This window comes from Notamacropus eugenii, chromosome 6, assembly GCF_028372415.1.
Source record: "Notamacropus eugenii isolate mMacEug1 chromosome 6, mMacEug1.pri_v2, whole genome shotgun sequence".
Lineage (NCBI taxonomy): Eukaryota > Metazoa > Chordata > Mammalia > Diprotodontia > Macropodidae > Notamacropus > Notamacropus eugenii.
In genome coordinates, this window is record NC_092877.1 from 18,333,122 (window position 1) to 18,344,239 (window position 11,118).

Genomic DNA, 11,118 nt, shown 5'->3' on the forward strand with positions numbered 1-11,118 from the left:
GAGAAGGAAAAAGTGAAGCTTACTCTCATCACATTTGGCTTAAGGAGTGAATAACATGCACACTCAATGTGGTATGAAAATCTTTCTTACACTACAGGAAAGTAGGGGAGAAGTGGATAAGTGGGGTGGATGGATGATAGAAGGGGAGGCAAATGAAAGGAGGGGGTAATCAGAAGTAAACACTTTTGGGGAAGGACAAGGTTAAAAGAGAGAACAGAATAAATGGGGGGCAGGATAGGATGGAGGGAGGATATAGTTAGTTTTACACAACATGACTATTATGGAAGTCTTTTGTATAACTACACATATATAACCTATATTGAATTCCTTGCCTTCTCAGTGGGGATGGACGGAGAGGCAGGAAAGGAGAGAACTGGGAACTCTTAAGTTTTAGGAACAAATATTGAAAATTGTTTTTGCATGCAACTGGGAAATAAATACAGGCAATGGACTATAGAAATTAATCTTGCCCTATAAGAAAAGAGAGAAGATGGGGATAAGGGATGGAAGGGGTGTGACAGAAGGGAGGGCAGATTGGTGGAAGAGGTAATCAGAATGCACAGCATTTTAGGGTGGGGGAAGGGGAGAGATGGGGAGAAAATTTGGAACTCAAAATTTTGCAGAAATGAATGTTGAAAACTAAAAATAAATAAATAAACATTAAAAAAAAACCTTGGACTCAGTCAAAAAACTGCACCCAAGGTCCTACAAAATCCCATGTGAAGATCCCCACCCTTGGGCTAGGTGATCTCCGCTAACTCTGACTTGTAGTTCTGAGTTTATAATTCTATGCTAGGAACAATCTTCTAGACATTTAAGAGCCTACAACATGCAGAGCAATGTTCTAAATAAACAGTTTAGACAGCAGTCCCTGCCCTTGTGGAGCTCAGTAGGAGATGAGACACCACTGAAGGTAATTATAACAATTATATTAGATGTTTTTCAGTCACTTCAATCTTATCTGACTCTTCTTGACCCCATTTGGGGCTTCCCTGGCAAAGATACTGGGGTGGTTTGCCATTTCCTTCTCCAGCTCATTTTACAGATGAGGAACTGAAGCAAACAGATTAAGTGACTTGTGCAGGGTCACAGAGCTAGTGAATGTCTAAGGCCAGATTTGAACTCAGGAAGATGAGTCTTCCTGACTCCAAGCCCAGGGCTCTATCCACTGTGCCACTTAGGTGACCTAATTATATTAGATTGGATAAGAGTAGTAACAATAATAACTAACATTTTTATAACACTAAGTCTTGGTTTATCCTTACAGCAGCCTCATGAGTAGGTGCTATTATCATCCTTGTTTAACATATTAGGAAACTGAGTCTCAGAGACTTGCCCTGGGCCACAAATTAGGAAGTGTCTGAAGTAGGATTTGAACTCAGGTCATCTTGACTTTAAGTCCAGCATATGATGCATTATGAAGAACACTCTATGGAGGTTGGAGAAAGGTTGGTAGTAGGAAGAAATAAGGAAATGCATACAATAGGTAGCATGTGAGTTAGTCTTTAAAGTTACCTTTAAACAGGTAAACTGGTAAAAGGGAAGGCACCCCAAGCACAGAACAGAGTTAGCACAGGACTGAGGCTGAGAAGTGCCGGGTGTGCACACACTGAGCTGAGCATCCTCCAGGTTGGCTACAACAGAGAGTAAAGTAAGAGGAGTTCAAGGATGCCAGGCAAAGAAGTTTAGATTTGACTTGATAAGTAATAGGGAGTCACTGAATATCTCTGATCACAAGAAAAAGACTGGCTCAGTGCTTTGAGGTCAGTCCTGTGGCTGCACAAAGAGGAGGCTAGAGGGAGTAGGGAGAAACTGCCAGAGTCTAAGAGATGGAGTAAATCTGAAATGCAGTGGCAGCCCACGACTCTGTCCTCATTCTGAGTGGCACAGAGGAGGTGCTTAAGATATGTTTGCGCCTCTAATTCTGTGGTAAAGGAGAATTAGAACCAAGACCAAGCCTGGAAATATTGGAGGACAGAGGGAAATGAGAAGGAAGAGATGGTTGAGGGATGTAACAGAGGCTCAGTTTTGGACATATTGTGTTTGAGTTGTCTGTCTGGCTCAGTTCTGAAGGAAGTTTAGCATATTACTCTGAAGCTCAAGAAAGAAGGGACAGCCAGACCTAGGGATCTGGGAGTCATATGCCTCTAGGGAGGAGATGAAATTACTGTGGACTGAATGAGATTAGATTCTTGGCCTTGACACAAAATTAGCTCAAAGAAACTTGGACCTGGCCAACTATGAGTTTAAGAGCACATGCAAAACTGTAGGCAGAAGCAATACAATGTTTTAAAAAATTGGGATAATAATGCATTGTTGGTAAAGTTGTGAACTGATCCAGTCATTCTATAGAGTAATTTGGAACAATACTCAAAGGACTACAAGACTGTGCAAACCCTTTGACCCAGAAGTGCCACTTCTAGGTCTATATGCAAAAAGATCAAAGAAAAAGAAAGCAGACCTATATGCACAAAAATATTTATAGCAGCTCTTTTTGTGGTAGTAAAGAATTGGAAATCGAGGGGATTTGCCTCAACTGGTGAATGGCTAAACAAGTTGCAGTATGATTGTAAAAGAATACTATTGTGCTATAAGAAATAATGAGCAGGATGGTTCCAGAAAAACCTGGCAAGATTTACATGAACTGATGCAAAGTGAAGTGGGCAAAACCAAGAGAACACTGTATTATATGAGGATCAACTGTGAATGACTTAACTATTCTTAGCAATATGATCCAAGAAAATTCAGACTTATGATGAAAAATGCATATGTGAAATGGGTATGTGAAAAGTTTCTAGGTAAAGGTGTATGGGGCTGGCTGGCTGGGTCATTGGAATTGATCTTTTGTTATACAATTCACTACTGATGGTACAGTAAATGATTTCACCATTCATTCAGGACAAATCTGTCATGAAAATGCTAGTGATTGCACTGTTTTTACTGGCCCTATTTAGGAACCTGGATGCTGTATATACAGACACACACAAGGACACACACACACACACACACACACACACACACACACACACTACACACGTCTTTACCTAGAAACTTTTCACATACCCAAAGTAAATATTTTTAACACTTCAGCAGCAAAATGCTAACATTTTGTAGTTATTTATTTTTTACAAAAATCTTATTATTTTTGATGACTGTTTTCCTATCACATCCTCCTCTCCCTACCCCAAGGGCTATCCCTTCAAAATAAAGAAGGAGAAGAAAAAAAATTCAGTGAAATCATCAATTGTGTCTGACAGCGTATTCACTTCACTATTTCATGTCCATAGTTGCTGACCTCTGCCCCCCTCCCCCCAAAAAAGAGCGCAGGGGATTTCCTCCAGACTGGTCGTTAGGATGGATGACAGGTCAGCAGGTCTGAGTTGGGTGTTTTGATTTATATTTCTCTTATTAATAATATGCAGCAATGTCTCATATGCTTGTTACAGCTTGTAATCTCTTTTTAGAAATGCTTGGTCAGTATCTTTTGACCACTTCTCCACTGAGGAATGTTGCTTGGCATCCTATATTTGTATTATTTCCCTACAGAGCAAATACTGCAAATCATTCTCTTACATATCAGGACTTCATCAAAGACAAGTTGCCAATTTTTTTTCCTCCAATTGATGGTCTCTGTTCTTATCCAAGGAGTGCTGATTTTACTAATGTAAGAACTTCTTAATTGGATTTTTCTTTTCTTTTGTGATCTCCTTGTTTTGGTGAGAATCCTCACTCCAACCAAAGGCTAACCTTACATCTTGAAATGATTAGGAAGATTGTTTTCAAGAATCAAAACCACATTTAAAGGCTGAAAATACTTCACAAAACCATACTAAATAAATATTTGCCATGAATACCTCAATACCTGTGTCTAGCAAAAAACCAAACCAAACAAACAAACAAAAAAACTCTGTCTAGCAGCTTTCAGTATGAATTCTGGAAAATGTTTCAATGACTCTGATCCAGGAAGTGGGGAACCTGTGGCCTTCTAGGTCCTTGGGTGCGGCCTTTTGGCTGAATCTGAGTTTTACCCAACAAATCCTTTCACTAAGGGCATTTGTTCTGTGAAGTTTAGGTTCAGTCAAAGGGCTACACTTGAGGAACTGCCTCACTGGCAATGAGGACAACGTGTCCAATAGTGTAGGTTGCAACTGACCCATGGTTTCTTATCCTTTGTATTTCTGTAATTTGTTATTTATGTTCTCCTATAAATCCTCCATAAAGAAGACGAAGAAAGTGGTACATTCCAGGGTATCAATGTAGCATGAGTCCTTCCTCTATTACATCTCTTCTGGAACAATGTAAATGGTAATTGTATCACTTTGGGGACAAAGACCTTACCTTCACTGAAGGTAACAGAATTTACTTTAGGAGAACAGCTCAACAACCTGACACATGACAGAATTATGAAAGCACTGAATGTGGAGGAAGAATGGCTAAAGAACCAAGACCAAGGTTCTAAACCTGGCTGTATGACATCACGCAAGTCTTCACTTCCTTCAAGCTCTCCCAAATTTCAGACTTTTAAGCCACTGTATTTTGGTTCCTACTGAAATAGACTTTTAAGGCAGCATTCTCCACAGGGATGGTAAGCCCAGGGCAACACTTCTCTGGGATCTCTGGCTGGGTCAGGAAACGGAGCACACTCAGTTACCAATTTGAGGTCAGTGAGAAAACAGAGAGGGGAAAGCAGAGGGTCTACATTACGGTCCAATCTACATGGAACAGGTAAAGGATAAATCCCATTTATTCACAACCTATTCCTTAAAGGTGAGAAAGCAGGATTTTTTTTTTTATGGGATAACTAGCTAGCTAGCTAGATGGACATAAAATTAAAGAACAGGTTAGGGCAAGACATGCACTTGTGAGGAAAAACTGCTTTTCCTTAGTCCCCCAGAAATAACAAAGTCCAGTCCCTTCAGATCTTTTCCTCATTTAGACCACATTTCCTCACAAATGCATTCTGGGATGTTTCCCCTCAAGCACTACCACCTACAGAGCCAAACCAGGTCATGTTCTTGCAGATACTTTAATCTCTAATGCACAACGGATCCTGCCAATGGAGATGCCCAAACCCACACCAGGATAACCTGTTTTCTCAACACCGACATCAATAGGTGAGCACAAATACACCATCCACAGACTTAGCTTTCCTCTTGTTTATCATCTAATACCAAATAAAAATTAACGTGCTGCTCCCCATGACATGTACTTTCTATCTAGTTTGACGATTTCATTCCCAAGAAATTTAAGGCATGTCTACAATACAGGGTGGGATGCAGACCTAGATTTAACCATGTCAAAAGACAGGTTTCTAGATAATTTTGTATTCTGACTTCTCTCGTTGCCAGCTGCAACTCTCCTTGGTTTTGACTCCAGAGAACAAGATGCTCCTCCCAGCCTGCACACCACCTCCCTCAGCCTCCTCTCCCCTCCAACTAGAGGGGAAGTATTAAACTCCTCCCAAAACCTTCCTTTATAGAGGTCAGAAACTGGCCATCCAGCTCCCTCCACTCTCTCCATGTGGAACTCTGCCTGGTTTCAACTCCACCGAAGCTCCAGGCCAGAGAGGCCACCCCCGGATCACAGACCTAGAGTTGGAAGGGACCCAAGAAACCTTTCGGCCAATCCCTTCATTCCACAGATGAGAAACCTAAAGTGCAGAGGCTAAGTAACTCGCCTGAGTTGTGTCACACAGAAATGGCAGCTCCCCATTCAGACACTCATGTAATCCCCTTGACTCCCCACTCTTCCAGAGTCAGTTTTCCTTCTACCCAAGGGACCAGGGACAGAGAGACTGATGTGGGCACTGGCGTTGGTAACACCTGAGTCATAACCACATACCTCGCTAACCAAAATGTTAACATTACAGCTATGTTCCAAACTTCATTACACCAGAACAGACACTGGGGGCCTCAGACAATGAAGGTACTCATTTTAATGAGAATATCTATAACAGAGGACATTTAAAAAAAAAACCTCTGCTGCATTATAAATTTGGCCAAAACCAAGGGTCAAAGCTAGCTACAACTAAATACTTTCCCCCTGTTCTCCCTTTCCTAGGGCTTAGAACTAGAAGAAATATTGCATACAGTCTAGTAGGAACTCTAGATAAGGAAACTGAGTCCCAGGGAAGTGAAATGTCTTGCCCAAGGTCATAGAGAACAGAAGGAATGGGGTCAGATTTTGAACCCATGCCTTCCAACTCCAAGTCCTGGGCTCTTTTGACTATTGCATGTTGTTTCTGTCCTGAAGCTCAGAAAAGCATCAGATCACACAAAGCCTCACAGACAACCTCAACATAAGCCATAAAATTATTGCCCCAGATGGGAAATGCAACATGAAAGAAGGCTAGTTTGACTCAAATCCAACCCGAGGGTTTCCTTTTCTACAGACCACAGTCCCACAGACCACATGGGTGGGAGGAAAAAATCGGTACTGCCATAAAGGGGCTAATCTGGCAGCACTGACCATACAACAGCTTATACAAAGCCAGAAAAGCTGTGGATTCCCAATACTAACTAGGATAAGAGGCTAAAAGCCTTTGCTGGGCTTTCATTAATTGCCCCTGCCAACAAAGAGGTGTGCATCTGGGGTTGTTTGTGGTAACGACTTGGATACTATATATAAATACAATCGTTTTGAAAAACTCAAGAAAAGAGCACTTGTGGCTAGAGAGGACTGCCATTTAAACATGTCCATGTCACACAGAAATCACAATAAAGGCAAGCCCTAGTCCTCAACTGATGCAGGGAAGGAAACGGCAGAGCATATGGGAAGCCCTCTGGGTTCCCAAGAAAAGTGAGACTGTTCAAATTCAAGCAGCACCACTAGTGCATCAATAGGCAACATGCCCCCTTCTCAGAGAGTCTGCCACATTTAGAGAAGAGTCTGAGATCTGCATTTTTACCGTCCTTCCAGCCCCCACCCCTCCAAAAAAGCAGAAATCTATATGCACAATCAGAAGAATCTGAATTTGAAAACCATAACTAGCAAAGGAAACAAGCTACATTCACATTTAGAGTGTACACTGTAACATACTTTCTATTATATTAAAGCATATATAAATATAATTACAAATTATAATTTCTTGGCCCCTTAAAAAAAGAGGTATGTTTCCTCTAAAACACAAGAACTTTCCTTGAGCGTGCTCATCAAAACGTCTATGAGAAGTCACAGCAGGAAGCCCTCCAGACTAGAGTGGCTGCTGGTCTTTCTTTTCCTCCTAAAGGATGAAGAAACAGAGGCAAAGAGATGCCTGCTCAGTGAAACAATGGCAACAGACCAAGAACGGCTGACTCCCATGGCTTGGCTCAAGTCACAGACTAAAGTTGTGATCTACAAGCGAATGATTGTCCCATGAGGCCGAGCACAAGCCAGGCGCTAGAAAGCACTCCCAACCCAGCAGTCCTGAGCATGGGCCCACTACACCTGGCCTTCAAGGGCTATACTGCTTTCCAAAGGCACAACCTTTAGACGCTTCTGAGGGAACCTAAAAGAACCTACTCCGATAACACACTTTCTCTTCCCTACCATCCCCAAACCAGCACCTGTAGCAAATCAAATCAGGTTCAGATTTGTGAGCACACCATCCTTCCTCCACTGCGGGGAATGAGCGAAGATCTCTTACAACTTTCCAAACAGCACATTAGCTTTAAGGCACAGGATGTAGCAGAAGTGTTTCAGTAACTAAATTCTATCATTCACAGCAGCTGAATCCCCTTCAAATACAGGGGAAATGCCTTATTAAAGATATTTCTTAGAAAATCAAGACTCACAAAGAATTATTTTTTTCCTATAATGCCTTTGTTAGTATTTAAACAAATATTAAGGGCCAAATACCAGATTAGGGTCCCAGAGGAGGACTTATAGGGTTATAACTTCCATAAGAAGGAACAAACCGCATGAAAACCTAGTCTTCATGAGTACTTTGCAAACGACAGACTTATTTAGGGATAGCGATGGACTACGTGGTTAACCCAAGCCCGAGACAGAAAAGAAAATGTGGGGTCACCTGGTCAAAAGGAAGGTGGTAATTTTACTTCTTTACTATTTGGAAATACTATATTTCTGCAACGAAAGCACCTGAATCTCAATTTACTCAAGGCTGAACGGAAAGACGAGTCTTATTTTCGCTAGAATAAGGCAGGAGAAAGTTCATTCAAGAACATGTAGTCCAGTATTATTTTTTTCTTCCCCCCAAAATGAGGAAATACAAAGTCACTTGACCAAGGCAAACAGCCAGCCAGTAGATTGTCGGGATCTTTGACTTGATTCAGTTCGACGAGCACTTAGCAAGCCTATGAAGTCAGAAAAGAAAAAGTCTCTGCCCTCCAAGAGACTGAATTCTATTGCGGGGTACAGGGGTGTTTTTGTGTGGTCACAGATACCAAGAGATTCATGGCAAATAGAGCTAAGTACAAGATGCTTTTCAGATAATGAGGCTGCTTGGCATTGCAGAAAGCTTTCCTCATCTATCAATCAAGTCTTTGTTAAGCACCTACTGCCTAAGAGGCTGCAAACAGAACGGATCAAAACTGTTCCTAAAGGTTCGAACCCGGCATTCCCTTCGGAGACAAACGTCAAACACCTACTCAGCCCAACTAAGGGTTAGCAAAGTGCTCTGCAAATTGTAGTCCTATCAGCAGCCCGCAATTATTATCAGGCTCGATACGTGGAAGGGAGAACGCCTGCATTTGGGGGGGCTCCTAAGCTGCACCCCGGCCCAGGAGAGAGGCTGGGGGGCGGCGGGCCGGCGGGGGAGGGGCGGCCAAAGCAAAGGGGCAGGAGAGGCCGGGCGGCCCGGGGTCCTCCAGCCAGGGCCCAGCGCCCTAGAACGCAGGGGGGCGTCGTTCGGCGGGGCGCCCCAGGAGGTCTCGGCGGGGGCGAGGGCGGGGCTCAGGTGAAGCCGCTGAGCAGGCGCAGCCCGAGGAAGGACGGGGTCGGTGCCCCCTCTGCCCTGCCCGGGGTCCTCGGGGGGGACGCGACGCCGAATTTTCGCCCCGGGCCGGGGGAGGGGGAGGGGCACCCAAGCGAGGGAGAGCGAGCTCAGCGGGGGGGGGGGGGGGGCCGGGAGGCGCAGGGGGGGGGAGGGGGGGAGGCGCGGGGGGGGGGGCAGACAGGGGCAGGCGGGAGGCGCAGGGGTGCGGGGGGGGGAGGAGGGGGAGGAGCGGGGGGCGTGGGGGAGGAGGGGGAGGAGCGGGGGGCGTGGGGGAGGAGGGGGAGGAGCAGGGGTGCGGGGGGTGCGGGGGGCGTGGGGGAGGAGGGGGAGGTGCGGGGGGCGTGCGGGAGGAGGGGGAGGAGCGGGGGGCGTGGGGGAGGAAGGGGAGGTGCGGGGGGGCGTGGGGGAGGAGGGGGAGGAGCAGGGGTGCGGGGGGGAGGAGGGGGAGGTGCGGGGGGCGTGGGGGAGGAAGGGGAGGAAGGGGGGCGTGGGGGAGGAAGGGGAGGTGCGGGGGGCGTGGGGGAGGAGGGGGAGGCGCGGGGGGCGTGGGGGAGGAAGGGGAGGAAGGGGGGCGTGGGGGAGGAAGGGGAGGTGCGGGGGGCGTGGGGGAGGAGGGGGAGGCGCGGGGGAGGCAGACAGGGGCAGGCGAGGGGGGGGGCGGGGCAGGCGCGCCGGCCGGCCCGGAGCCCAGCGCGGGCTGGCGGACTGGCGGGCTGGCGGCCGGCCGGAGGAGCGCGCCTGGCGGGACCTCGGGCGCTCCGCCGCACTCACCCGGGGGCCTGCGCTCGGGGCTGCAGAGCGCGGGGAGGTGCAGCGCCGCCGCCTTCTCCCGCACCGCGGACATCGCGCTCCGGCTGCGCCGCCGCGGCTCCCCCGACGGCAATGAGCGCTCCCAAGGGCCCGCGGGGGGCGGGGCTACGGCAAGCCCCGCCCCTGCCCCGCCCCCCGCCGCCGCTCGTGCTGCCCCCGTGTACCGGGAGGAGGCGCGGCACGAGGCGGGGCCCCACCTGAGCCCCGGAGGCCCCGCCCTCAGCTCCTCCCATCGGGGCCTGGGCGCTCGCCCCGCGTGGGTGTCCCCACTCTTCTGCTCCGAGCCTTCGTGCGCGCATTCCCCGGCGCGCGTCCCGGGAGCTGTGGGACCGCTGTCCGCGTCCCGCGTGCCGGGCGGCCCCCTCCCGCCCGCCTCCTTCCCCGTGCCCCGCAGGTCTGTGTGTCTGTCTGCCCCGCACCAGCGTCCACCCTCCTCCCACGCGCGGGCTCCCCCAGCCGGCCCTGTCCCGCGGCAGGGCCTCCGCACGCTGTCTGATTCTGTCCAACACGCGCCCTCCTGGTCCCCGCAGGTTAGAGGGCGAGGCCCGCCTCCGCCGTGTGCCCCACGGATCCTCGTGGCACGCGTGGATTCCTCCCTCGCAGAGAACTGCGTTCCCACCAAACTTACCCACAGCCTCCTCCCCTTGTGGGCGGCCGGTCCGCGAAGCGAGTCCACGCGCAGGCCGCGGGCGGGCCGTGGGGCCGTCCTGCGGAGTTCTCACGTCCCGTCCCGCATCGCTGTCTGTCCTTGCGGCCACTCCCGGGTGGTGGACCCTCCTCTGGTTTCCTCCTCTTTGCGCAATGGCTGCTGCGTGTGTGTCTGTCTGTCTGTCCGCCTCCTTCCTTTCCTTTAACTCTCGTGGACATAAGCGTAGTAGGAGTATTAGCGCATCAGAGGGTGGGCACAACGCAGTGATTTGGGAGGTACGGTTTCAAACTGCTTTCCAGAATTCACAGCTCCACCAACAATGCATCAGTGCGTCTTTTCTTCCACATCCCTGCCAACAGTCCTGTTTTTCCTTTTTAAGATCTCTTTGCCAACAGGATGGGTGTCAGGTAGAAGCTCCAAAGTTTTACTTTGACCTGGAGCATTTTCATTATATTGTTACTGATGGCCTGTTTTTTGTTCTTTTGAGAACTACCGGTTCAAATCTTTTCACCGTTTATCTTTTAGAGAACGGTTCTGCTTCTAATACATTTGAATCTTTTCCTTACATATTTGGATATCAGACCTTTATCAAAGAAATTGATTGTAAAGATTTATTTTCCTAGTTAACAGTTTCCCTTCTCATTTTAGCTGTATTTATGCAAAAACTTTTCAATTTTATTTAATGAAAATTACCTATTTTATGAATCCCTAACACTCTGAT

At 47.7% G+C, this 11,118-nt stretch overlaps 1 protein-coding gene across 1 annotated transcript in view; it reads right to left on the reverse strand.

Annotated features, from left to right (window-relative positions):
* DEPDC7 (DEP domain containing 7) overlaps positions 1-9,851 on the reverse strand; it is a 29,077-nt gene extending 19,226 nt beyond the window's left edge. Inside the window, exon 1 of the mRNA XM_072619227.1 lies at positions 9,710-9,851. Coding sequence (XP_072475328.1) covers positions 9,710-9,782 — 73 coding nt within the window. The 5' untranslated portion in view covers positions 9,783-9,851. The remainder of the gene's footprint in view (positions 1-9,709) is intronic.
* Positions 9,852-11,118: the final 1,267 nt, after the last annotated feature.